Genomic DNA, 24,193 nt, shown 5'->3' on the forward strand with positions numbered 1-24,193 from the left:
ATATCACCTCTCTCACGTTGTCAAGCTGGCGTTCCACCCCATGGAACTCGGCGAAAGCTGGCCTTGCCTACAGAAGCTGGGCCACAAAGCCGCCTTCTCCCCTTGAGGAAGCTGGTAATCAAGCCAAGAAATTAAGCCATCCGTCGGGTGTGCTCTCGGTGGAACTTGCCACGGGGAGAAAAATTCCCGCGTCAATACACGAAATCGTTTTCTAAGCCATACTCTGGCCTCGGGGGGATCCAATCACGCGAGGCACCGTGTTTTTTTTATTTCTCTTGTGCTTGCCTCCACCATCCATACGTGAGAGATCATCTGCATTCGGCTGCTCAAGTAGTCAATGGAGGGCCCGCGCATTAGCCAGTTTCTCCCCGCCATTAAATGCTCCGACTGCGGCATTGATGTCGAATTCCGCAAGCTGGGCGAACATGTGTGCTCGGGCGCTCCTCCCCTTCCGAGTTTGTCACCATCTCCCAATCAAAAAGGCAATTGGATAATCTTGTATTGAATGACCCTTGCAGCGGCATTCTAATCCTGCCGATTATTTTAATTAACAGATAACCATGTTGAGCTGCCATCGACGCTGAAGAAGACCACATCCAAACCCAAACCCTCTCCTCTCCCTACAGGTTAGATGATGATTGCCTCCTCTAATCTATTTTTCCGTGGACTTACCCATCTCGCTCTCGCATCTAGCCCAAGACTTTCTTTCCACAGGCTACCACACCACCCTCCCCCTCAGCTCCCCGAACATCTCCTCCTCATCGCAACAGAGCGCTCCCCGCTCTCCTTATGATACGCATTCCACCTCTCGTTATAACGATCTACCCCGGCTCAACTTCACCTCCGCCTCTCCCCGCTACGACAGCATGGCCAGCAAATACGGGGACCGTATGACCCCACCCGCTACTGGGGAATCCCCCATCTCTCCTGTCACAAAATACGGCGATTATTTCCGCCGACCATCTCACAAAGAAGAACAGCCTCTTCCGCAGAGCCCAAGATCACCCTTGCCGAAGGAAAGAGAGAAAGAATACATGGAATCGCCGCGAGAGCGCCATACCCCCCACCCGTTCCCTCCCATGGCCCCTCACCCTACCTCGGAGCCCCTGTCGCACTCACTGCAACAGCACCCGCGGCGAGAAGACTCGTGGCGCGAAAAAGAGGAAACCCGATCGAGAGCGGAGGAGCGGGGGCGAGAGGGCGTGGACCGGACCAGGGAACCGCCGAGGCAGATGTCGGGAGACAAACCGAGGAAGAAAACCGCGGATACATTCGACCAGTTGCTCGAGGATCTGCGAAAGGAGATGGGAGATGTGGGGCTAGAGGTGGGCGCAGCCGAAAAATGTGCCTCTTGGTAGGTGGCTCCGGCCTCGTCGAGCTGCGTCTCATTCTTAGGTGACTGAAACCCTTTTGCTTGCGTTTTTTTTTTAGCAATGAGCCGATCCACACCAAACCTCTCTACTCCCTCGGCAGACCCTATCACCCCGGCCATCTTCGCTGCTTTCATTGCAACGTGGCGATTGATGCCTCGGTAGGGCACGCGGACTATGCCAAGCGTACATACTGTCGACGATGCTTCACCACCGTTTTCCTGCCCAAGTGCCCTGCCTGCCAACTCCCGGTGGAGGGGCAGGCTGTGTGCTCCAGCGACGGCAAACTCGAGGGGAAATGGCATGCCAAGTGCTTTGGGTGCACCGTGTGCCGTAGCCCCTTCCCCGACCGGAGCTTTTATGTGTGGGAGAACAAGCCCTATTGTAAACGGCACTATCACCAAGCGAATAATTCCCTTTGCAAGTGTTGTGATGAGCCCATTGAGGGTCCATGTGCGCAGACATTTGAAGGATGGCGGTTCCATCCTCCCTGCTTCACCGTAAGTATCCCCCTCCCCCTTCAAGCTTCATCTCTTGGACCTTCTCAGCGTCTCGATGGCCCCCTAACGCAAATGTATTCATTAGTGTGTCGTGTGCCGGAGCCCTATCACCGACGTGTACTACATGGTGGAGAAGAAGTTCTACTGCGAGGCCCATGTTGAAAGACAAAGAAGAGCCGAACGACGACGCACCATGTTCAGAGAGATCTGATAATTTCTTGATTATTAAGTTAATACGTTGTTGCCCTCCCCCACCCCCCCCCTGCAGATACCTTCTTGCTTCTTGATATTATTTATATTTTTTCTTTAATCATCTTATCTTGTTAATGATTTTTTCTTGTCTGGAACCTTGTTTCTCTTTTTCTATGATAATTGTTCTTTATACTCTCTCTCCTACGACTATATAATGTCCTCTACTGTTTGGTTGTGCTTTATAATGGAAAAAAATAACCCCCCTTTTCTTTAGTAATTAGCAATTTTTTTTTCAATAAATACCACCCATAAATCAGTACCCGTCGAAGGCATGGTGGATTGGATTCGTTATATTTATTTAACTTCGTATTTACAATCAGAGCATTCCCCTGGTTTCGATGCCTTTACTGAGCGTAGGCCTCCTTTCCATGCTCGCTAATAACACAAATATGATCCAGATCTCTAAAGTACTCGTTGTAGTCCAAGCAGTATCCGACAACGAACAGGTCGGGGATGGCAAAGCCCACATAGTCGGGGACGTATCCTCGGCTGCGGGTGGTCTTCTTCAGGAGCAACGACGCCACTTTGACGGAGGCGGGTTCATACTGGCCGAGCTTCTTTAGCAGGGCAAGCATCGTGTTGCCCGTATCGACGATATCCTCCACGATGAGCACATTCTACGCCACAAAATCGGTTAAGTATTTGCCCGTACAAGAGGAAGAAGAACAGAGCGAAAGTGGGGGAGGGGGTTGGGGGAGGAAGAGATGACTTACCCGTCCTTTCAGCTCACGGCACTCCTCCTCGGAAAGACTGATGGACACCTCTCCGGCTTCCATCCCGACATAACTCTTCACCCGCAGGAACTCCAGGCTCATCTGCATGCTCTTTCCTCCGCGCAATCTTTTGATCCATCCAACCAGATCAGCAAAGAACTGATGACCGCCCTTCAGAACACAAATGCAGGTAAGGGGCCCATCGGTATCGGCGACGATGCGGTGTGCCAAGGACACAATACGGTCCTGGACAAGGCCATGGGGAATAAGAACCGATGACAAATCGAGTGAGTAGTGAGACGGGATGACAAAGTGATGCAAGGGATAGGGGTTCGAGGACGTAATGTCGATCCAAGGCTGATCCTGATGGGAGGTGGCGTCAGAGGAAGACATGGTGAAGGGTGCGAAACTTTGACAGTTCAACGGAAAGCAAGAAGCCTCAAAAAGAGAAAAAAGTGTAAACAAGCGTTGGCCGCGATATTTAATTTGGAGGTTCTGAAATTTATTCAAATATGCAAAAATGATCCAAGCATCCGAGAGAAAGGAAAGTCCAAGCAAAAGTACAACTGGGGGAGTGGTGTTATTGAGGAACAAATGAGTGCGTGTCACGGACCCTTGGGCTCCTGCTCATGTATGAGCGGCGGCCTCGTCTTTCTGGCCATTCAACCACCGCTCCTTCAAGCGATCCAATTCGCTCAAGTTGCTATCTATCCTCCGGACTAAGTCTTTTCTTCGCTTCCGCACCTCCTCTACTCCGTCCGCGTCTATCCCGTCCACCCTCAACATGAGTCTGGTCAGCAGCTCCTCGTACTCGAGGAACGGCCGGTTTTGCGGGTCGCGGGGCGTCGGCGAGCTGCCGAAGTTGGCTGGGTCGAACACCAAGCGCTGCGCGAGAACGCGCGGCCCATGGTGGGAACGAAGGTCTGCGAATTCGTCTGCAATTTTTGACAGCTCTTCGAGCTTTTGTACCGCAGCTGCATCGAGCGGTTGCCCTTGAGTTTCAGCCTCTGCAAGCGGCTGTTGCTGCGGCTGCGAACTCTCTTCAGAGGGGTGGAAAACAGGGTGTCTTTGGGTCTCCTGCGGAATCTCATCCTTTTGCTGGAAGGCCATGTTGAAGCTGGGATTGAAGCGTGGCGAGTCTTGGGCGAACCTAACCGGACTTGATCTCCCGTGCGGGGATCCATGTCGATATACTGGCCCGTCTTGATATGGATGTCTGTACGAAGGCTGTGCTAACTCTAGAAAATAAGTCTGCCCGAGTCTAGGCGAGTACGCCGGCTTTAGGAAAGTTCTTCTTTTAGCTTGCTGCGAAGGACGTCTTTGGATATAGAGGTTGGGCTCGATATGAGCCGGTCCCGCATAGTAAGATTCATATAGTCTGGGCGAGGGGACAGAATAGCGATATGTTAGCGTGGGGGATAATATAGCAGGCTGCGGTAAGTGATAGTGATGGTGGGGTGTGTAGAGCTCGTATAGACAAGCCATATTGATAGTATTCTATGGGTTGGGGGTTGTAGAGAGGTTGGATATGAATGATGACGATGGCCGAGAGTGAAGCCGTCGTCTGATCGTTTTATAACCCAAAATGGCTTGGAATTTTTAGTAAGGGCTGAATCGAATTTCTAATCGCGTGGAATACGTAAGGAGGTCCTGGAGCGTGAAAGAACATGCGAGAAGAGTTTGGAATTTGGAAATCCGAAAAGTCAAGGTTATGCGTAATTTTTTTTTTTTGTCTACCTTGATTCTCCAAACTCTTCAAAGTACTAGAGTCTCTGCTTTCGGTTGGTTATTCCCATCCTTCTCCTTCGTCCTTTCAATATATTATTTTTTATTACTTCTTCTCCTTGCCCCTCCTCCTCCCACTTTTTTTTTTCTTGCGAACCTCTTGATCGCACGCTAGTTTTGCTACAATGTCCAAAGTGAATCTCACCATAAAATGCAGTAACGACACTAAGTACCAAATCGAGATCGAGACATCTAAGACGGTTCTTGAGCTCAAACAGGCGATCGCTGAGAAGAGTGATACCGCGGTTGAGCGCCAGAGGCTTATCTATTCTGGGCGAGTTTTGAAAGTAGGTTGGATCGATGGATCTGATCTTGGCTCATGATCCCCTGAATGGATTTAACCTTTTCTGTTTCTTTTCTAGGACGCCGATACCCTGGAATCATACAAAATCCAAGATGGCCACACCATTCATATGGTCAGGAGTGGAGCTTCGAGTGGCCAGTCTTCACAGCAGCAGGGTAAGATCAGTGTTCTCTTGGCATTATGCACAATAAATTGATGAAAAATGATGAATTCATCTAGTACAAAGCCAGCAGACACAGCCGGCTGCTGCAAATACCAGTAGCCCTGGCGATGGGCAGGCTCAACAGCAACCACAATCACAACAGCAGCAACAGCAGCAACAGCAGCAACAGCCGCCAAACCCATTTATGAATCCTTTTGCAGCCCTCGGCGGAGGCTCCCCCTTCGGCTTTAATCCTGCAAGCACAGGGGCCGGAGCTGGCTATGGAATGCCGCCTATGGATCCTGGTATGTTCCAGCAAATGATGCAGTCTCCATTCTTCACGCAGCAGATGTCCATGCTTCTGCAGAATCCTCAGGTGGTCGACGCAATCATTGCCTCCAACCCACAATTCGCCGCCATGGGCCCGGAATTGCGTCAGATGATGCAATCACCTGAATTTCGGCAAATGCTCTCCGACCCAAACACAATTCGGAGCATGGCTGCGATGTCGGCGGCAATGGGTGGCATGGGTGGCATGAGTGGTATGGGCGGAATGGGAATGGGAATGCCTGGATGGGGTGGTGCTCAAACAACAGGCAGCAATCCCACTGGTACCCCTCCCGCCAATCCTTTCTTGAGCTTGCTGAATCCCGCTGCTGGCACCACGCCGGGTACGACTGCTGGGGCCGGAACCACTCCCGCCGCAAACAATCCCAATCCATCCCCAAATGCGTCTGCTCCCAACCCTAACCCCCAACAGCAACCGACCACATCTCCACCTGGAGCCGGCGCCTATCCGAATCCATTCGATCCTTTCTGGCTGATGAACGCCCTCAACCAACAGCAACAGACACAACAGAATACACAGCCTCCCGAGGAGCGATACCAAGTGCAGTTGCAGCAGCTCAATGAGATGGGGTTCTACAATGCTGAGCAGAATATACGGGCGCTGCAAAGATGCGGTGGAAATGTGAATGCTGCCATAGAATTGCTATTGAGCGGAAACATCTAATAGGATACGAAGCTTGCCGTTTTTATTTTTTTATTTTTATAAGTGTTTATACAAATTCAAGATTTTTTAATCTATATTTTTCTTTATTTTCTTTCTTCTTTTGTATTTTTCTCCTCGCCCTTTTATATTTTGCCATTTTATATTTCTATTTTAAGGGTTTTTATAAAGTGAATATCAAAGTGAAGGTTTTTTTATAATTCTTGATATGCTTTATTCTTTTATCTCTAAAGTCTACAATACAAATCTTATGGGTTTAGTAAGGATGAAGATTGACTCTACGTCTTGAAAGGTATTTGCCCAGTTGAGAGAGAGACCAATTCATCTACAGACTGCGCCGCAATTTCCCCTCGAAAAATTTACCACAAACAAACCGATATTCCAATACCTCCATTGCATCGTGTCTTCATCCATTATCGAAAGGCAAATGGCGGATCTTCCCACTTTTTCCAAATTAAACATTGCCTCCAATGAGTTTGGGTGGGGTCCTTCCTCGGAAGCACTCCCCCCCCATCTGACCGATATCCCCTATGCGCCTTTCAGCAAGGGCGATAAGCTGGGTCGCATCGCCGATTGGTCTGCACCTGAGGGCCGGGACACAAGGGAGACAACCGGCAGACGCCAAGGACATCGCCAGCGTGGTAAGGATTTGTTTTCGGAATGAGGCGATGAACCAATGGAGCCGGTGTTGAACGATGTTGTGGCTGATTTTTAAATTGGATCCTCTTTCCAGATAACTACCAGACCTACGGAGCCGGAGTTCTAAGCGCTTTCACCTACCAGCATGCTGAAGATGAGGCATCGTTCTCTGTTGTGGATCGCACTGCTACTCAGAAGAAGACCACCCTCAAGACGACCGGCGGATTCCGCGGTGGTCGCACCGGTTTTGCAACTCGTGGAGGTCGCGGACGTGGAACATTCCAAAAGGGAGCTGCTCCACCGGCCCGCGGAAGAGGACGCGGAAGAGGCCGATTCGGATGGCGCGACTATGACAAGCCTCAGAGAATGAGGGACGCATCGGTGAACATTACTGCGGAGTGGAAGCTGATTGAGCAGGTCGAGTTCGCCCGACTTGGGAAGCTGTCGTTTGAGGTCGAGGAGCCTGAGGACATGTGAGTGGAATCCCGTTACTTGGGCTGGCCAAGGCTAGCGTACTAATGGGCCGTGTTTCTATTTCATTTTCTTCCCTCTCCCCCCTCCCACCGATTTAGTGAATGGTGTGGCAAGTTGTACTATTATGACAAAGCGTACGATCGCGTGAACACAAAGAGCGAGCGCCCGCTGCTCCAGCTCGACCGCGTCCGATACAACATCACAACATCAGAGGATCCGATACTGCAGCAGGTAACCTAATCAATTCAATTCTCTCTCCCCTTTGTCGGACGGGATGGGGACTCAGGATCATGTACTCAATCCCGTTTGCGATTTTTAGTATGCCAAGGAGAAGAAAGCCACTGTATTTGCCACCGATACCATCCTCAACTTCCTTATGTGCGCAACCCGTTCTGTCTACCCTTGGGATATGGTCATTAATCGGGTTGGGTCGCAGGTGTTCTTTGACAAACGCGATGACGGCGCGTTTGACTATGTAAGTGTGAATGAAAACTCCCAGGATCCCCCCTCGGAAACCTCGGACAAGGATGCCATCAACTCTCGCAGCGCCCTCTCCCTCGAAGCCACCTACATCAACCAGAACTACGGATTCCAAGTGGTCAATGAGAAGAAGAGCAAGGGATTCAAGAAGCCCAACCCCTTCGTGTCGGAGGCTGACGAGCAAGAGCCACTGGCATCGTGCGCTTATCGGTACCGTAAATTTGACTTGAGCTCGGGAGCTGACGAGGAGCTGACCATGATCGTGCGCACGGAGCTGGACGCCACCGTGGAGGTGCCCGCCTCTCAGCCGGAGCCGGTCTACGTCACGGTGCACGCGCTCAACGAATTTGATCCCCGTGCTCAGGGCGCGGGTGGCGCGCTAGACTGGCGCACCAAGCTCGACACTCAGCGTGGTGCCGTCGTGGCCACCGAAATGAAGAACAACAGTTTCAAGCTGGCACGGTGGGCTGTCCAGTCGATTCTCGCTGGAGCGGATCAAATGAAGCTCGGGTACGTGTCCCGCATGAACCCCAAGGACCCCTCACGCCATGTGATCTTGGGCACCCAGACTTACCGCCCCCGGGATTTGGCCGCACAGATGAACTTCTCCCTTGCCAACGGCTGGGGTATTGTCAAGGCCATTGTGGATATGTGTCTCCGACTGGACGAGGGCAAATACGTCTTGGTGAAGGACCCCAATCGGCCCATCATTCGGTTGTACTCAGTGCCCCCCTCAACGTTCGAGGATGAAGAAGAGGACGTGAGCCTACAGGATGACGCCACCAATGCCGATGAGGAGGGTGAGGAAGATCAGGAGTAATTGGAACGGAATAGTTTTTTGTAATCAAAAGTTTTTTTTATGGTTTCCTGGAAGATTTTATTGTGCCGGGAATGAAAATAAATAGGAATTCCATTATATTTTATTATGAATGGACGACCCTGAGAAAGTAAGTTCCATTGCCCTAAGCAGCGACATTGCCTATTTGTTACATGATCATATATAGAATGGTAAGTCATTGTCTCAATATAAATCTGACGCGTCCAGCAGAGAGAATGGTTGATTAGACTCAGAGAGAAGATTATTTGCAGGTCATCTCTAGCCGCTTCATCTAAGCAGCTTAAGCCTAGCAAGAATGGAACGTTTGCCCAGTTTCTCATCATTGTCTCTCATCAATCTTTCGAGCTGGAAGTTTCAATTACCTTGGAAAGAGCGATTCTAGGATAAAATGAAAAAAAAAAAAAAACGCGAAGCCAATAATTAGACATTAATTTTATTTACAAGTGTGACTTGGCTTAATATTCGACTCAATTCAAATTTCTCGACTCGGAAGGCGGTTGAGAATTGCTTGTTATCTGGGTCGAGTGAGCCGAGTTTGGAGGATGTTAGCGCCGCCGATTCATCGCAATCTCAAAACTCTGAATCGTGAGCTGTTCCGGGCCTCGGTCCAGGTCCTAGCTGTTCGAGTGCCTTCCAAATCAACAGGTTTATTCTTAAAGACATTATCAAAGTAAGGTCCAATGGAGTTCCGCCCAAAAGACACCACAATCTAATAAAATGCATTACAGGAATTTGTTTAACCAGCCCAAACTGCGCAATGTGGTTGAGGATACCGATAATAATTCCAAAGACACCAGGCTTATCTTGTTAAATCCCTCTTTTCAATCTCCAGGTGCGTCGTGCTCTCTACTTTTCACACATTTCTCTTTTTTTTTTTGGAGCCGCATTCTGAATTTTGACGGTATCTAGAGCTCGATGATCTCGCGGACCAGCAGGCTAAGGATTTAATTCAACAAGAAGCTCTCGGTGTTGTTAAACATACAGTAGAAGTGGGCTATGACTACTGGACCACAGATGAGATTCTCCGTGCAGTGCTTCCGGAACATATGAAAGAAGTCCCAAGCGCTTTCACACAGATAGGGCATATCGCACACATGAATTTACGTGATGAATACCTCCCCTTCAAAAATATCATTGGGCAGGTCATACTAGATGTAAGTGATTAGCTTTCTTCCTAATCGACCACAATGCCTAGGTCGCTAAACTGGGCCATTGCTGTAGAAAAACGCCACCATCAAGACGGTGGTGAACAAAGTAGATGTGATCGATTCGACCTTCCGCAATTTCCAAATGGAAGTGCTTGCAGGAGAGAACAATATGATTGCAGAAATGGTACCCCGTGCAAACCCTTCGCAGATGCATCCTGCGTTTTCAATTAAAACCAATACTTGATTGCATTAATCTCTCTCTTTCTTTATTAGAAAGAAAACAATTGCCGGTTTCGCTTCGACTTTTCCAAGGTTTATTGGAACTCTCGCCTCCACGCCGAGCATGAACGGTTAATCAATACATTTCAGCCAGGCGAGTATGTGTGTGACGTGTTCGCGGGGGTGGGTCCATTTGCACTCCCCGCCACAAAGCGGGGCTGTGTGGTATACGCAAATGATCTGAACCCGGTGTCCTACCAGTATATGAATGAGAATATTGCTTTGAACAAGGTAATGCAATTGATAGTCCTGGGAGAAGCGCACATTAACCTCTTTGCCATAGATAAAGAGTGGAATCCATACCTATAATCTCGATGGCCGTGAATTCATTCGCAAGGCTGTGCAAGACCTTGCTGAGAGGATGGAGGGGACAGACGCTTTTCGGACATTTGACCATTTTGTCATGAATTTGCCCGCCACTGCAATCGAATTTCTTGGTAATTTTGGGCTTTTTCAACTATTCACGAGCTAGATAGAGAGTTTTTTCTCATTTTTTTTTCCTCCAAAAACAATCCGCTTGTACCTATAGACGCGTTCCGTGGATTATACAGAGACCAGGAATCGAAAATTAAAGATCCTACACGCCAGCTACCTCTGATCCATTGTCACTGTTTCACAAAGCACGAGGATCCTCGCAGCGATATCCTTGGGGTAAGAGATTACCATTCCTCTGCTTTGATCGCGTCGGATCTAGTACAACTCATTTTTCCTACTACTTTCTCTATTGCCTCACCGGAACCCATTTCTAGAGGGTAGCGGAGGCCATTGGCGCAAAGATGGATGATTCTGCAACATTACATTTCGTAAGAAGTGTCGCGCCCAACAAGGATATGTATTGCGTTAGCTTCCGATTGAGCAGTGAAGTTGCTTTTGCGAGGTAAGCATGATTCTCTAAGTGAATTGTTTTGTATGTATATATGTTTTGGGGTTGAGAAAAAAACAATTGAAATTTGACTGCTCCCATCGTGATAAATTTTAGCTTTAAGCGGAAGGACAAGGCTGGAGCTCAGGGCGGGAAAGAGGACGAGGGCGTCGAGAATGGGGAGAAGCGGTTGAAAATGTAAAAATTCTAGAACAATCCTGTAATTGTTTTTGCATTTTCTTTTTCGAATGCATCGATGATAATATTGCATGCCGATTTGCTTGAAGATATACGTTTTTCCACGGCAATAAAAGACTCACGTCCCTTTCATTATGGCAAATTTGCCAAGGGAGTTACTGTAACTATGGAGATATGAGAAAAGGCTATTGTTTTTCCTAGAATGAGAGGAATTCGGCCTTGGGTGGCCACGAAGATCGCACATATTTGATAAAAAAAAATACCCCGGCCAGAATTGCTTGCCAAGTCAGTTAAAATGATGAGGTTGTCGGGGGTGCACAGCGGATCCCTCCTCTTCCTCAGGACAATCCTAGTTGGAAATGCATCACGGGAGTGGGATGCAGGTGATAGGCCCCACGCCAAGCCACTTCGAAATGCATAATTTCAGGATCGAAACCAACTTGGTCATTTAATTCGCCAAGTTCGCCTTTCACCTACGATTCTAATTAATCCAATCATCGGCTGATTAGATAAACTTAGGTCTGGTCATGATCCCCTCAGGATCGAGAACTCTGAAACATATAAAAGAAGCTTTATTTGTCGTCATTTCGAAGCTTACTGTCTACCATAGACTTGCTCGAATCACTTAAACGAAGATGGCCCCCTACCTGGAAGTGAAATGGATTGTCTATCGTTATTGCGCTTGCGGCGGCGTCTGGCCTTGTCCTGCGGCCGTGAATCCAGGACATTGTATGTACCAGCGACTGGTGTGCTCCGAATGCAGCGGAACCTTTCCCAATCACGACCAGAGATGTCGGCTTAGAGATGTCGGACAGCGCTAACTTATCTCGGGACGACCGACACTTCCCATGGAGTTTCTTCTATTTAGCCGCTTTCTCCTGCTATTATACTCTCTAATTTTATTTCTGTCTGTCGTATGGACGTGAAGAGAGAAGGGAGGCCGAATGTTTCGGGACCCTGTGCGATGCCGATTCTATTTGAATTCGATAATAAAATATGGTTCTATTTATATATCTCGGCACAAGTCTAAACGGAAACCCATGCATTCTGCGGTAGCATCAAGCAGAATAAACCTTGCACGAGAAGCGCGACTTCTCTTCAGAAGTTTGGGCTGGTAACGTTTGTATACTCTGGGTATCTTTGATAGAACCCAATGGATCCTATTGCAAAAGAGGAAGGGAATCAAATTGCAGTACTACAATGACGCTTTTCAACAATCAGACTTGAGTCGATACAATTGAGTCAAACAAGAAAAAAGCAGTTCCCATTAATGAAGAAATAACGTTGCTCCACGTAAACCAAAATCTATAGGTTATATAGCTTTCCAAGAATTTAGGTTCGAGAAGAGCGAGTAGAAATCCAGTTAATGCAGCTGAGATAAAGTACAATCTTCAGACTAGTGTACGTCCTGCAAACCCAGTTTCGATTGAATTTATAACAAAGCCTCTTTTACCGTATATTAAGTGTAATTTCTAAGGTATAGAATACATGACAGTATATCGAAGTGACCCGGAATAGGGGATTCCCTGAGGATCTTGCTTCCACGGATAATGACCTCATAATTTAGCTGTACTATGAAATATACTCCAAGGCTTTTGCACCTCTACCGATATGGGTGACATACGAACTTTTCCAGTGTTCATCTTAATAGCTCATTCCTAAACTGTTGATATTTTGTAAAAATAACCACCATCTCTTCAATCTTGCGATTATAAATTTTATTAATCTAACTGGCAATCTTTTTAAAATATAAGAAATTATACCTTTCGGACTAATAATCAGGCTGTCTCTCAAGGCCATTTATTCCAAACTCACGTTGTTAAACAGCTTTACAAATATAAGCACCAGCTTAAAAATTTTTTCAGCAACCGCAAATCTCAGCTCACCATTTTGTAGTTTTAAAGAATGAATATATTGCTGGAGATATGCTCATTTTCGATCAAGCAGAGTTATAACGTCGTTCCTTACATAATGGTGTTTTATTTATAGCATGCTATAATCATAACTCTATAGTGAACGATTTCTAAACCTTTTCCGATTTTTCAACTGGCCCCTGTCCTCAACTCCAATTTTCCTTTAAGCACCTTTGTGTTTTTAATGCTTCGAATGGAACCTAGTTTGAGACACATTGTACCTTGTTGAACAACTTGAGTTGGAATAAGTCTGACAAAATAGAGAATAGGTATATGCTTTCCTCCCTGTTTATTCCTACGAATCGCTCTTTAAACTAACTTTCGGATCAAACACATGTGTTACATAATAGTGACGCGCAAGGATGGTATAAAAACCGAGTCTTCACGGAGCATTTCCAGTCATTCCATTCCCCAGTATTCACCCTTTATTCTCTTTTAACCCTTTAATCAGAAAATGAGGTTCACGAATTTCTTCATTTTAGTTTTAACTTCGTTATTCGTTTCTTCGTTAGCTCAAGAGAATCAGGACACAATTCTTCAGCAAATCAATACTATTCGAAAAAATCATGGTGTAGGGCCAATAATGCAATGGAGCCCGGAACTCGAAAAATCGGCCGAAAAAATAACTCGAAATTGCATTTACAAGCACGAATTGCCGGATAACCTGGTCTCTATGTCCACTAATGATAAAGCATCGTGGAAAGATGCGATTATGTATTGGTATACTTCTGGTCTTGAGACCTACAATTTCACCAGCCCAAAAGCAACTCCGATATCTTCATTTATGCTCGTGACGCTAGTCGCACCCCAATTTCAGAAAGTAGGGTGTGCTGTAAGTAACTGCGTTGGCAAAAATTTTCACTTCTGCCTATTCGAGTGGGTTGGGCCATTTCCTGCTAATGCAAGCGAGTTCTTAAAAGACTTGCAAACAAACGTGCACCCATTCAATCCTAATTCAACTCTCAGTCCTACTGCGCAAGGAAACTCGAATACTCCCGCTTCGAATATAGCAGTATCCAACACTATTCAATATGCTCCCATAGTTGTCGCTGCTATAATTACACTGGTTGTCACCCTTATTGTTTAGTTAATATTTATGAGCATGTTTCTAAGAGATAATTGTAGCCAGATGAGGGGATAAAAGAATGCATTTGACTAGCCAATTTTCTTGTATATCAATTGAGTCTTTATCTTTTTCGATGTAATTAATAGTCTCTATAAACTGATATCATAATCACAAAACTATCTCTATTTATTCGATCATGAAAATACATATCCACCTTCAACTACTAGGATGCTAACTAATATGTGATAATGAAGAGTTTTTGCATCATATGAAAAGCCCGCTCACAAAATCTTGTTTATTTATTAACTATGGCAGGGCACGGCCATGCAAATGAAGCTTCAATGTTTTCATAACCAAGTTTTATTTATAATTAAATGTAACAGTACACAAGGACTCTGAGAGCGGGCATTGTCCTTATATAAAGCTAACATTTCGAGAAATTGAATATATGATATTTAATGTAAATTTAAATATCTCCGGAAAGCACCTCTTTATTTTTGATAAATTAATCATATTTTCTGAAAGTTTACTATTACAAATAAATATCATTTTTGATTTAAAAACTAACTATGCCTGCTTACAACGATGTTTATAATGTGTTATTTTTTTTGTAACTTTACAGGAATATATAGGTTTATTATGAAAAATGATATGGGACAATTTTGACCGGTATATACCGGTGTAGATTTGTACCATTGTAACAGCTACCCAGCTGTGATGAAAATAGATTATGCAGGCGACACGAAAGTGAAAGAACACAGTCAAGACGCAAGAACTTTGGAACGAGATGACTGAGGAGGTTATTTCCGTGAATATTGTTCGTGAAGAACTTTATCGTAATGATTTTGTAGCTAGGGCCAAGAGAGAAAAAACCCTTTCTATCGAAAAAGTATCGCCTTAGGAGACTGGCATTTGCAAAGAAATACAGCAATTGGACCGTTGAAGCTTGGAGCCGTGTCATTTTTTTCCGACGAATTTCAAATTCGTATCTTTGGGAATGAAAGGTAATTTAGTCGTATATGAAATGGTAACGGCATAGGTGGGTTTATCAAAAATTTAATAGTTTATTTTTACAGGCGTTGTAAAAAAAAAGGTAAAAGTAAAAAATAGTTGTGTCCCCAAATTTTCTGGAGATACTTTATATAACTATGGTAGTGATACTAATTGCACGAAGTTTTGGCGGGATAGTTAAATAGTATGCTTGTACTTTAGCTCAGAAAATTTTTGACTTTCAAGATGAAAGTAGCCACACAAACCTTCGATTCGCAACTAAACCTGAGGTCAATAAATAATCCGCAATGCTCCCCATCTATGCTCCTTCATCATGCTTTATATATATTCAGATATACACACATATGCTAATAGAAAGTCATAAGAAATAACAACCCTTAAGAGAAATAGAGAAATGAAGAAATGTACATAGAAATAGAAAAGAGAAACCGGATATATCCTAAGGTACCCAAATACAGGAGATGGTCTAGAATCGCATAAAAGAAAATAAAAGGAGCTCGTTAGTGTTAACTAGTGCAGTTGCCGATCAGTGCCTCCTCCCCATCCTGCATACTATCTCCTCCTCTCTCTTTATCTACGAAGGGAGTAGAGTACAGCCAGTATTGTATGAATATAACTCCATCAAACATCATTGAGCCTCCTGCTCCAATAAGGTAGGGTATCGCCCCCCACAATCTCTCTCCGCGCATTTCAGGATGGACAAGAATGGAAAGAGTGTAGGTTAGATTCGCAATCCAAGCGCATATAAACATTGCAAGGGCAAGGCCTTGCGTGGACCGGCGTTGGAAGTTGTGAAAGATCTGAGGGAGTCGGCAGGTGAGGTAGAGTGCGGTACATGTCCAGGCGAAGATGGCCCCAACACCATCCGATTTAATGGGTCGTGGGGACGGAAAGTCGTCCACGGGAAGGAGGATAGTTGAGGAGGTGGAAGAGAAGAAGCGGAGTGATAGTGGACCTGGCACAGAAGCTGTGGTAAGGGATGGAATGACGGATGGGAGGGCAAGTAAGAGGATACCATAGAGCAGTTTTCTATGCCCACTAAACCGTGACGTAGTTCAGTTTTCTCTGTAAACGTTCGATAAAATGGCCAAATGGTATTTACCTGGGTTGCGGCTCCAAAGACGCACCCTCTCCAGCTGGAGGATTAGTATAGTTTCTAACGCGTACCACTAGTTCAGTGGTTTCGCTTGCCATGCCAGCAACATCATCCTCGCTTGGAACCTTGACGATTATGTCCCTTTCCTCCATGCGCTGCCTCTCTTCTCTTCGTCCATGCGTCTCGCTATATACCAAATACTGCGAGAGCAAAATGGTGTCGACCACACAGAAGTACATGGCAAGAAAGGTTTGGAACGGCAGCTGATTCGTCAGAAGGCATCCGGCTAGGTTGGATAGATCCCCCGCGAACCAGTTCAAGAGGAAGAGAGGAGAAAGGGAGTTGACACTTATTGGATGAAGAAAGTTTCTAATAATTTGACTAAGCATAGATATGACATGTATATGAGTACAAGGCAGAGGCGGGAGTCAGTTAGTCACGGCATCCTACTCACGGCAGCTGCGCGTTAAGCCAAAACAAAACGCTCGCAAATCCCAGTAATAAGCTGGCTGCCTCCGCATTAGAGTATACACAGTTACCGAACAAGAACTAATCAACACATTTCAAGTCACATCATCCATAATAGAGAGCATCTCATCTGATATTACGTGAATCCATTTGTAGGCACCCGGTGAGCACGTCTCCCACATTATGTAAAAGAAGGAATTCTAAGAAACAAACGAAGAAAGAGAGGAGGAAGAAGCAAAGACCTAAAGAATTTAGAGAGTGATGTAATTCATTCGTGCCCAGACACCTCGAGTTTGACTATGAAGGAGGTGAGTAAGTTAGGGAACTGGCTACAGGTGTAGTGGAAGAACAGTGCGGAACGGAACAGAGCAGAGACAAACAAACAATATAGGATATAGGCTATATATGTGTCTACTATGAAATAAGAAAAGATGGCCATGGGGCATGTTTTATATCCATCTTGTACAACACGCTGTCATGTGATCTATTTTAAGCAATTAGGGCACTGCTCAGTTGGTCAACCTTATGTTCGGTTAAAAAAGGATTACAGCTTGTAGTCAAATTAATTAACCTAGTGGTTAGCTCGAGATATCCGCGAAGTTATCGTTAACGTTGACCGGGAACGGAAGCAATCAAAGTTAGAGCTACTTCCCCTCTGACATGTATGAGTATGAACCAGAATAGCTCCCTACCTAAGTGAGGTTAAAGACGAGGTTCCTATTTCACTTCATAAACCAACTTTCACTGCCAATACCATAGTTGCTCAATTCGTGAGATACACTAGACTGAACTTGCGCTTCTTATCGATAATCCACAATACGATCTCCAGTTCCACCATCCTCTGATTTTCTTTGTCTCCAAGAAAACATTCGCCGACTCAATACACTATTTACCAGATATTAACCATCTGTAAGGCAAGACCGCGCGATGATCAGATCTTCTCTTCATATCAAATTTGGATATGAAGTGGACAGTACGTTTTTTTAATGCTGCTTGCCTTTATTGATTTTGAAAGTGTATTTTGATAACAACTAGCTACCATAGTAGTGCCATAAAAATATTCACGCTGGCTTATCACTTTCCTATCACACTTCTTTGAAAAGCTCTAGCTCTACTCATCATAACCAGCGGAGTAATCACAAATCACATATAAAATTAGATATTCGGGAAATTACACTGATTGTGAACTTGTGTACCTAGAAAGCAGAGTAGAAACCTAACCTGCACAAGGAGAGATAACACAAACTTCCCTATCGCATGTGGAGTAATTTTGATTTTGACGGAAGTGGCATCTCTACCTACATATATTGATCTTAATACTGCGCCTATCACATTTATAACAAATATCTCAACTTATAGAACTGGCATTGCACCTGATTTTCTTCATTTAGCTTTTGCCCAAAATCAAAGTAATATATATGAAAGTGGAGTTCTCAAAGAATCTTGATTCAATCTTGAAAGTCGTGCTGCTGATAAGATATTTGAACTAACTTATTAAAATGCTCTACTACGCGATTGTCCTTAGAGAATATATTAGGAAACTCCATGGACAATCGAAAATAAGATGACGTCACTGGAAAATCTCGACTGGGCCTCTTTTTATTAGATGGATTTATACCCAGCACACCAAATGAAGTTATTCCCTTGGTGTTCTCTCATCATTGCATTAATTAATGGGTAAATTTTAAAAGTCTTTATAATTACATCATGACAGAATCCATTTCCCCTGAATATTCACAACCGAATTCATTTGCATCCCTCTACCCCATACTCACGGCTCTGCTTCCGGCAGCTGGGCCTATCCTGTATGGGAAGTCGGAGGTTTGGAACGATCTAATGTGGCTAGGAGTGGTTACTTTCTATCTTTACATTATTGTCAAAGGTAAATTGGATTCTGTCTAGCTCTATACTTTTTGTTTTCCACTGGATGTTCAAATAATATTTGTCATTCTATCCCCTAGCACCCTGGGAAGTTTATGAACTAACCAGCAAAAAGCGCCGGGAACTGGAGAGAGCAATGCACGCAAGTCGCGTCACTTCGCAAAATTCAAGCCGAAAGCGAAGAAAACCTGAAGCTAAAGATTCGCGTTACTCCCGAGAAAGAGACTCTGATGAGGAGCAGTTTACAGAAAAATTGAATGAAATTTTTGAAGATGAGCGTGCTTTTTCGAAATTGAAGCATCAGGAGCTATTCTGCTTTCTTGTGGTGCTAGTATCCCCTTATCTAGCAGGCCTTCTCCTCGAATGGGCCAACCAGCATCTATATACCACTTCTTATGTATCAGAATTCAACCTACGTCTCTTTCAACTGGCTGCCAGCATTCGCCCCTTAAAACACCTTATTTCTGTTGTGCGAGGACGGGCAGAAAATCTACACAATGCAACACAGTCTTCGAAAGTCGGGAGATTGAGGAGGGAAAACGAGCTCATGGCAATCCACTTGCATATTGCGCAACTGGAAAAGAGAATGAAGGAATTGCAGTCGCTTAGTGCCACTAAGCAAGAAATTTTCAACATGCAAGAAGATCTAGCACCAAGATTGACTAATCTTCACCGCCAGCTCCGCCAATTCACAGCGAGACGTGACTTTGCCCCATCTGCTGTCTCGGAGGAGAGATTTGCGCGTTTTGAGGCGCGGCTTAGAGAGAATGAAAAAGCAATTGGGGGAGGATTTTCAAGTGGTTTGTGGTTAGTGGCGTGGGTTCTTTTGCCAGCTCGAGTCGTTATGCAATTAATGCGATTCATGATTATTGGAGGAGTGCAAGAGGGGAGCTCAAAATCACTACTTTCTGCTGCGGATGGTGGGGCTGTAAAAAGGAGGAAAAAACGTCCACCTGCACTTCGGCTTTAATGCAATCAAACCAAAATTGCTTATCCCATCAGACTTCATGTCCTTTGGTATACTGCGTATAGTACAGTTTAATACGGCTAATTTGTAAATAACATCCCATTTTACTCTGCATGGATACGATGTTCCTTTTCTTTCTGTAATTCGGAATTCGTTATTTCTCTTTCAATATATTCTCAAAATTATATTTCTCGCATCTTTAGTGCCGCCATCCATCATAAATGACAAGAGTGGTACGGTGTGGAGACGCGACCATTCTATCTGGCCATCAGAACCAGTTGAGCTCACTGCAAGATAGGTTTTATAATTTCTTATAAAAACTTGATGAGCCAGGCATTAGTTCAGGCGTTGGGTAAAGAAAAAGAGTCTGCAAATTGGCCGGGCTTTTATAGATGCGGTTTGTTTACGGTAGCTTAACAATTGCTGCGCTTCACAAGTGACTGGCCCAGAGGCTTTAGCCGTGCCTCAAAACTACGCTATATCAATTTCTGTAATTCTCTTTTTGGTGGCCAATTCAACTTGTCTCTCACATTGATCTTGTATCCTGCAAATGCCTTTTAAATTGAGAGATCCCTATGCCATCAAACCTACTCGTCGCTATCCCACCCGTCTCACCCAGATTCAATTAATCCGAGATATGTGCGAACTTCAATTACTTCGCCGCGACTATCCGCTCGCACGACGAGCGTTCGAAGTGATGCAGTTGGCGATACCACTCTTAAAAACAAAAATGGGGGGCATCAATTGTGAAGATGTTGTTGAGGTAATTATCTAGGCTTCTGACATATCTTATTATAGCTCATTTTTATACCTTGGTTGATTTTTTTTTTCCCTCTTTATAAATAAGACTGGCTTAAGAATATTGCGAGGGGAGCGAGATTACGATGACGAATTTGTGCGATTCCTTCGCAGTGTGTTAGCAAAATATAGCAGCCAGTTTGAAGATCCGGTAATTATATGAACAAATATCTACCCATACAAATATCTGAACTTTCACTTTTGAATTTCTAGAGGGAAAATATCCTCCTGGAAATAACAATGTCTATGATAAAAAGCAATAAACTAAGAGACGCTAGTGGGGAATTGGAAAGGTGCGTACTTATAAATTTTCTACCTCGGTTGGGACTACTAATTTTTCTATTTTTCTTAGCTACATTATCGTGTCGCCATACAAAGACGATGTAAAACTTCAGTTGGTATATGGCCTGATGGAGATGAAGCAGTATTACGAGACGAGGATGAGATATGAGACAATGGGATATGTAAATGATCAAGGTGAGTTGAACGTTTTGATGCATGGGTTATACTGAAGGCGAATTGCAGTTGACTTATAGCACATCTGTAGGTACAGAGTCACGATACTTCCGCCGAGCCATTAATCATTTTAAGCAAGCTTGCCTAGCCAATGAAACAAATAATGATGAAATGGGGTTGTTTTGGATTGTTCAAGTATACGTCGTAATTTTATATATATATATTTATTTATTTTAACCAAGGTCATGATTGTCACTCGACAGATGCTAAAAGATGAAAAGAGATACAACGAAGCAATCAGTCTGATCAATGATTATATATGTAAAAACCCAGAAAATAGCAAAAGTTGCTCGGTTAGCAAGTACGTGTTCTATGCCTGCTATTCAAAAAAACACTTAGCATTTAACTAATCTTGAGTATGTGCTTGTTAGGATGTTACTGGATACAATTGGTGAGAGCGAACGGCAGCAAAAAGAAGAAGAATGGTTTCTTGAAGCTGTAAAGTACTGTACTAAAAATACGGGAGGAAATGACTCTATTTTTGGAAAATTGGTTGGAGAATATGAAAAAAAGCTGGGTAATAAGAGATTGTTCGAGTTTATCTATTCATGAGTGTCGTTTAGGTCGTAATTCATTTTTCTGTTATAAAGTCAAGGAGAAAAGCGGCACAATTCTCCAGAGCTTAACCCAGCTCCTTCTTCGGCGTGTATGCGAGTCCAGAGAGGACATGTGGTTAATGGACAAACTGATACTGCATTCATATGTGCTCAAGTATAATCCTTTTTTACAATCTAATAAGGAAATTTCCTCACCTCATCTCTCTCTCATTATTTAGACAACATTTCCCGTCGTTATTTAGTGCTGAGTGGAGTTCGGATACCACGCTTTCCACTCTCTTTGCCTTCAGATTCCCTGCTGTCTATGCAACGAATCTCTTGCTTGAAGGGAGTATCAACCTCATTGATCCAAAATGGATGCGTTGGATGGCATTACTTTATTTTGCCGGAAGAAAAGAATATTTACCTGCTTTTGACTGGTGTTTAGCAAGCTTTGGAATGGTAGGGTAACCATAGAAAACTTTTAGCTTAAATTGTTCCCAAGAATATCCTGTATTTAATAAAATGAAATGTACTTTTGAATTTTATGCTGATTGTATTTTAGAACTAATATAAATATTTATTTTCGCTTCTCTGTTATATAACGGCAATTTTGCCAGCAATTCCCATTGGAATACTCGAACACAACTCCGGATCAAATTAAGAATGAACAAAATTGTGTAAAAGCTTGAAGAGTTTCTCCTAAAACAATTGAGTTCGAATATTACATGACAACGACCCGCTCTACACAACTAATAATCGTCATCATAATTCACGCTGTCATCAATATATGTGTTGTCTTCGTAAGTGTCATTTTCATATGTGATATCCTCGTTCGTAATGTTGTTTGTTTCATAAACATTTGTGACATTTTCGTTGATAATTGTTACATTTTCGCCCCCTCCATACCCACCACCGTAACCTCCTCCGTAACCCCCATAGTCCCCTGCGTATACGTAATCATGGTGATGATGGGGTCCGAAATGACTTACAGCATTCGCTGCAAGTCCAGTTAACAAAGCTCCTCCAACTGCACCAGCAGCCAAGCCCCCTAACATCCCAGCTTTACCTGAACTTCCTTTCGTAGCTTGAGGCCGTGCCTGTACATAGGTTGTTTGTTGTACTGGGGGAGCAGGAGGCACGGGCGATCCACCACCATAGGATTGAGCCTGAAAAGGAGGCTGCTGTTGCTGCTGCTGTTGCTGATAAGGGGCAGTATTTGGTTGATAGGGAGACTGCTGGGGAGACGGCGGAGGATAGGAGTTACGTTGCTGATTTGGGTGTTCCCATTGTGAGCGACCTGTTCTTGTATCAACAAAGAAGTAGCGCTGAGTGTTTTGATCCCACTGCGAGATCCAGCCCTAGTTATCCAAATAATGGTTTTAGCCAAAATGTTAGACTCAAGAAATCTCAGAGTAAAGATTTACTTGTGGTAATGCTTCCATTGTAGAAAATATATAGTGAAAGAGAGATGATTAAATGCGAAATGGAGGTAAATAAATTATTGAGTAGGATAAGAGTAGAAACAAAGAAATATACTAAAATAAATACGTGTAAGAGACGTGTGATTTTATAGCCAAATTGGTGGTACTTTCTTGGCTTTGTTACATCAGTATTTTAAGGGACTGCATTGGGTTGGTGGTTCAATTTCAAAAGCTTTTGGTTGCCACACAAGCAGGCTTTATGCCAAGCCAAGACTTGGTCACAGCTCTTTCAAACAATCCGTAGGGTCGAACCCATCAAAGAATGGGCGTGATACGAATCGAATACGAGAAAAGATTATTAAAGCATGAACTATTATATAGAATACAACACGATAATAATAAACCGTAAAAGATATCTTTTCTTTTTCTTTTATATGCTTTCCTCTTTACTTAAATTTATATCCTTTTCCACTCCATCCTTTTCCGCCCCACCCTTTCCCTCCCCATCCTTTCCCTCCCCATCCTTTCCCCTTCCAGCCCTTTCCTTTCCAACCTTTATATTTATGGCCACCCATCCATCCTCCGTGATGTCCATGATGACCATGGCCGCCCATGATTTTACCTGCAAGTCCAGTTAGTAGGGCGCCACCTACAGCACCAGCCGCAAGACCACCAAGCATTCCACCGGAACCCGGCACCTTGTTAGCTTTGGATGGCTTGGAGCTTGATGATCCAGAATATGGTTGGTAGTTTTGAGGCTGAGGTTGCGGCTGAGGATGTGGATATGGTTGCTGATAAGGAGAACTGTGCGATTGTGGATAGGGGGCATAAGGGGAAGATTGGTAAGACTGAGTAGTATAAGAGGGGTGTTGTTGCTGAGGATACGGCGAATGAGGCTGCGTATAAGGAGAAGGAGCTTGCTGTGGACCAGGATGCTCCCACTGCGAGCGACCTGTTTTAGTATCTACAAAGTAGGGTGTTTTCAACTTTGTTCTTTCATTAGATTGTCAGTATACTACTCACCTACGTAGTAATAGCGCTGGTTATTGGGATCCCATTGTGAGATCCAGCCCTAAAAGAGGTGGAAAAGTATTTGTGATGAGATTAGAACAAATCATTGCACTCGGGATAAAGGAAATGGTAAATTACTGTTGGCAAATCCATTTTAAATGTTTTTATTTTTCGTGAAAAGGAATGGTAGAATCTGCAGAGCCAAGATATTCAGATTTTCAGACTTTTAGATTGAGACATTTTTCTGTGCTCGTGGCTGGGGTAAGTCTATTTGGTATCTCTCTTCGATTATAATGGGCTGGATACATTAAATCGAGATTATTCAAGCGAACTAAATTTTGCTAGTATACAATAATAAATCAGAGTTGACCGCTGAAGAATCTGCTGTGGTTTTCTGTTTCAAGAGAAAAGATTCAATATCTTTTTTCGTGTATCCGTAACCAATCCTCAATTGGAATATTATTCGCCATTTCTTCCAGTTTTATAACAATCAATGTTTTATGATTGTGATGA

The 24,193-nt window shown here is 44.2% G+C and overlaps 13 protein-coding genes across 13 annotated transcripts; 7 read left to right on the forward strand and 6 right to left on the reverse strand.

Moving 5' to 3' along the window:
* Window positions 1-337: 337 nt before the first annotated feature.
* On the forward strand, window positions 338-2,081 carry VTP21DRAFT_3650 (uncharacterized protein; the record flags this gene model as incomplete). Its single annotated transcript, XM_069393976.1, has 5 exons — window positions 338-482; window positions 555-626; window positions 694-1,354; window positions 1,432-1,870; window positions 1,956-2,081. 5 exons carry the CDS (start codon window positions 338-340, stop codon window positions 2,079-2,081), a joined length of 1,443 nt encoding a protein of 480 aa, XP_069249088.1.
* A 385-nt stretch (window positions 2,082-2,466) lies between these two features.
* VTP21DRAFT_3651 (uncharacterized protein) lies at window positions 2,467-3,228 on the reverse strand (the record flags this gene model as incomplete). Its single annotated transcript, XM_069393977.1, has 2 exons — window positions 2,467-2,739; window positions 2,836-3,228. The coding sequence occupies 2 exons, from the start codon at window positions 3,226-3,228 to the stop codon at window positions 2,467-2,469; spliced, it is 666 nt and encodes a 221-aa protein (XP_069249089.1).
* A 234-nt stretch (window positions 3,229-3,462) lies between these two features.
* VTP21DRAFT_3652 (uncharacterized protein) lies at window positions 3,463-4,320 on the reverse strand (the record flags this gene model as incomplete). Its single annotated transcript, XM_069393978.1, has 1 exon — window positions 3,463-4,320. The coding sequence occupies one exon, from the start codon at window positions 4,318-4,320 to the stop codon at window positions 3,463-3,465; it is 858 nt and encodes a 285-aa protein (XP_069249090.1).
* Window positions 4,321-4,745: 425 nt separating this feature from the next.
* Window positions 4,746-6,078, forward strand: VTP21DRAFT_3653 (uncharacterized protein; the record flags this gene model as incomplete). The annotated part of the gene is made up of 3 exons (XM_069393979.1): window positions 4,746-4,907; window positions 4,983-5,079; window positions 5,144-6,078. 3 exons carry the CDS (start codon window positions 4,746-4,748, stop codon window positions 6,076-6,078), a joined length of 1,194 nt encoding a protein of 397 aa, XP_069249091.1.
* Window positions 6,079-6,502: 424 nt separating this feature from the next.
* VTP21DRAFT_3654 (uncharacterized protein) lies at window positions 6,503-8,488 on the forward strand (the record flags this gene model as incomplete). The annotated part of the gene is made up of 4 exons (XM_069393980.1): window positions 6,503-6,716; window positions 6,809-7,187; window positions 7,287-7,419; window positions 7,508-8,488. The coding sequence occupies 4 exons, from the start codon at window positions 6,503-6,505 to the stop codon at window positions 8,486-8,488; spliced, it is 1,707 nt and encodes a 568-aa protein (XP_069249092.1).
* Window positions 8,489-9,048: 560 nt separating this feature from the next.
* VTP21DRAFT_3655 (uncharacterized protein) lies at window positions 9,049-10,997 on the forward strand (the record flags this gene model as incomplete). The annotated part of the gene is made up of 9 exons (XM_069393981.1): window positions 9,049-9,176; window positions 9,235-9,338; window positions 9,416-9,660; window positions 9,728-9,838; window positions 9,928-10,164; window positions 10,217-10,370; window positions 10,463-10,584; window positions 10,683-10,810; window positions 10,913-10,997. 9 exons carry the CDS (start codon window positions 9,049-9,051, stop codon window positions 10,995-10,997), a joined length of 1,314 nt encoding a protein of 437 aa, XP_069249093.1.
* A 334-nt stretch (window positions 10,998-11,331) lies between these two features.
* VTP21DRAFT_3656 (uncharacterized protein) lies at window positions 11,332-12,261 on the reverse strand (the record flags this gene model as incomplete). The annotated part of the gene is made up of 5 exons (XM_069393982.1): window positions 11,332-11,466; window positions 11,599-11,810; window positions 11,950-11,995; window positions 12,067-12,153; window positions 12,217-12,261. The coding sequence occupies 5 exons, from the start codon at window positions 12,259-12,261 to the stop codon at window positions 11,332-11,334; spliced, it is 525 nt and encodes a 174-aa protein (XP_069249094.1).
* Window positions 12,262-13,489: 1,228 nt separating this feature from the next.
* Window positions 13,490-13,993, forward strand: VTP21DRAFT_3657 (uncharacterized protein; the record flags this gene model as incomplete). The annotated part of the gene is made up of 1 exon (XM_069393983.1): window positions 13,490-13,993. One exon carries the CDS (start codon window positions 13,490-13,492, stop codon window positions 13,991-13,993), a length of 504 nt encoding a protein of 167 aa, XP_069249095.1.
* Window positions 13,994-15,489: 1,496 nt separating this feature from the next.
* VTP21DRAFT_3658 (uncharacterized protein) lies at window positions 15,490-16,729 on the reverse strand (the record flags this gene model as incomplete). The annotated part of the gene is made up of 4 exons (XM_069393984.1): window positions 15,490-16,021; window positions 16,086-16,460; window positions 16,534-16,628; window positions 16,688-16,729. The coding sequence occupies 4 exons, from the start codon at window positions 16,727-16,729 to the stop codon at window positions 15,490-15,492; spliced, it is 1,044 nt and encodes a 347-aa protein (XP_069249096.1).
* Window positions 16,730-18,254: 1,525 nt separating this feature from the next.
* On the forward strand, window positions 18,255-19,398 carry VTP21DRAFT_3659 (uncharacterized protein; the record flags this gene model as incomplete). The annotated part of the gene is made up of 2 exons (XM_069393985.1): window positions 18,255-18,429; window positions 18,509-19,398. The coding sequence occupies 2 exons, from the start codon at window positions 18,255-18,257 to the stop codon at window positions 19,396-19,398; spliced, it is 1,065 nt and encodes a 354-aa protein (XP_069249097.1).
* A 547-nt stretch (window positions 19,399-19,945) lies between these two features.
* On the forward strand, window positions 19,946-21,716 carry VTP21DRAFT_3660 (uncharacterized protein; the record flags this gene model as incomplete). The annotated part of the gene is made up of 9 exons (XM_069393987.1): window positions 19,946-20,158; window positions 20,243-20,344; window positions 20,407-20,486; window positions 20,546-20,670; window positions 20,741-20,844; window positions 20,913-21,010; window positions 21,081-21,226; window positions 21,300-21,420; window positions 21,485-21,716. The coding sequence occupies 9 exons, from the start codon at window positions 19,946-19,948 to the stop codon at window positions 21,714-21,716; spliced, it is 1,221 nt and encodes a 406-aa protein (XP_069249098.1).
* A 281-nt stretch (window positions 21,717-21,997) lies between these two features.
* VTP21DRAFT_3661 (uncharacterized protein) lies at window positions 21,998-22,690 on the reverse strand (the record flags this gene model as incomplete). The annotated part of the gene is made up of 2 exons (XM_069393988.1): window positions 21,998-22,606; window positions 22,673-22,690. The coding sequence occupies 2 exons, from the start codon at window positions 22,688-22,690 to the stop codon at window positions 21,998-22,000; spliced, it is 627 nt and encodes a 208-aa protein (XP_069249099.1).
* Window positions 22,691-23,115: 425 nt separating this feature from the next.
* Window positions 23,116-23,833, reverse strand: VTP21DRAFT_3662 (uncharacterized protein; the record flags this gene model as incomplete). Its single annotated transcript, XM_069393989.1, has 3 exons — window positions 23,116-23,633; window positions 23,693-23,741; window positions 23,819-23,833. The coding sequence occupies 3 exons, from the start codon at window positions 23,831-23,833 to the stop codon at window positions 23,116-23,118; spliced, it is 582 nt and encodes a 193-aa protein (XP_069249100.1).
* Between the last annotated feature and the right edge of the window lie 360 nt (window positions 23,834-24,193).

The sequence above is a fragment of the Calcarisporiella thermophila genome (assembly GCF_041956535.1).
Source record: "Calcarisporiella thermophila strain CBS 279.70 unplaced genomic scaffold VTP21scaffold_18, whole genome shotgun sequence".
Classification (NCBI taxonomy): domain Eukaryota; kingdom Fungi; phylum Calcarisporiellomycota; class Calcarisporiellomycetes; order Calcarisporiellales; family Calcarisporiellaceae; genus Calcarisporiella; species Calcarisporiella thermophila.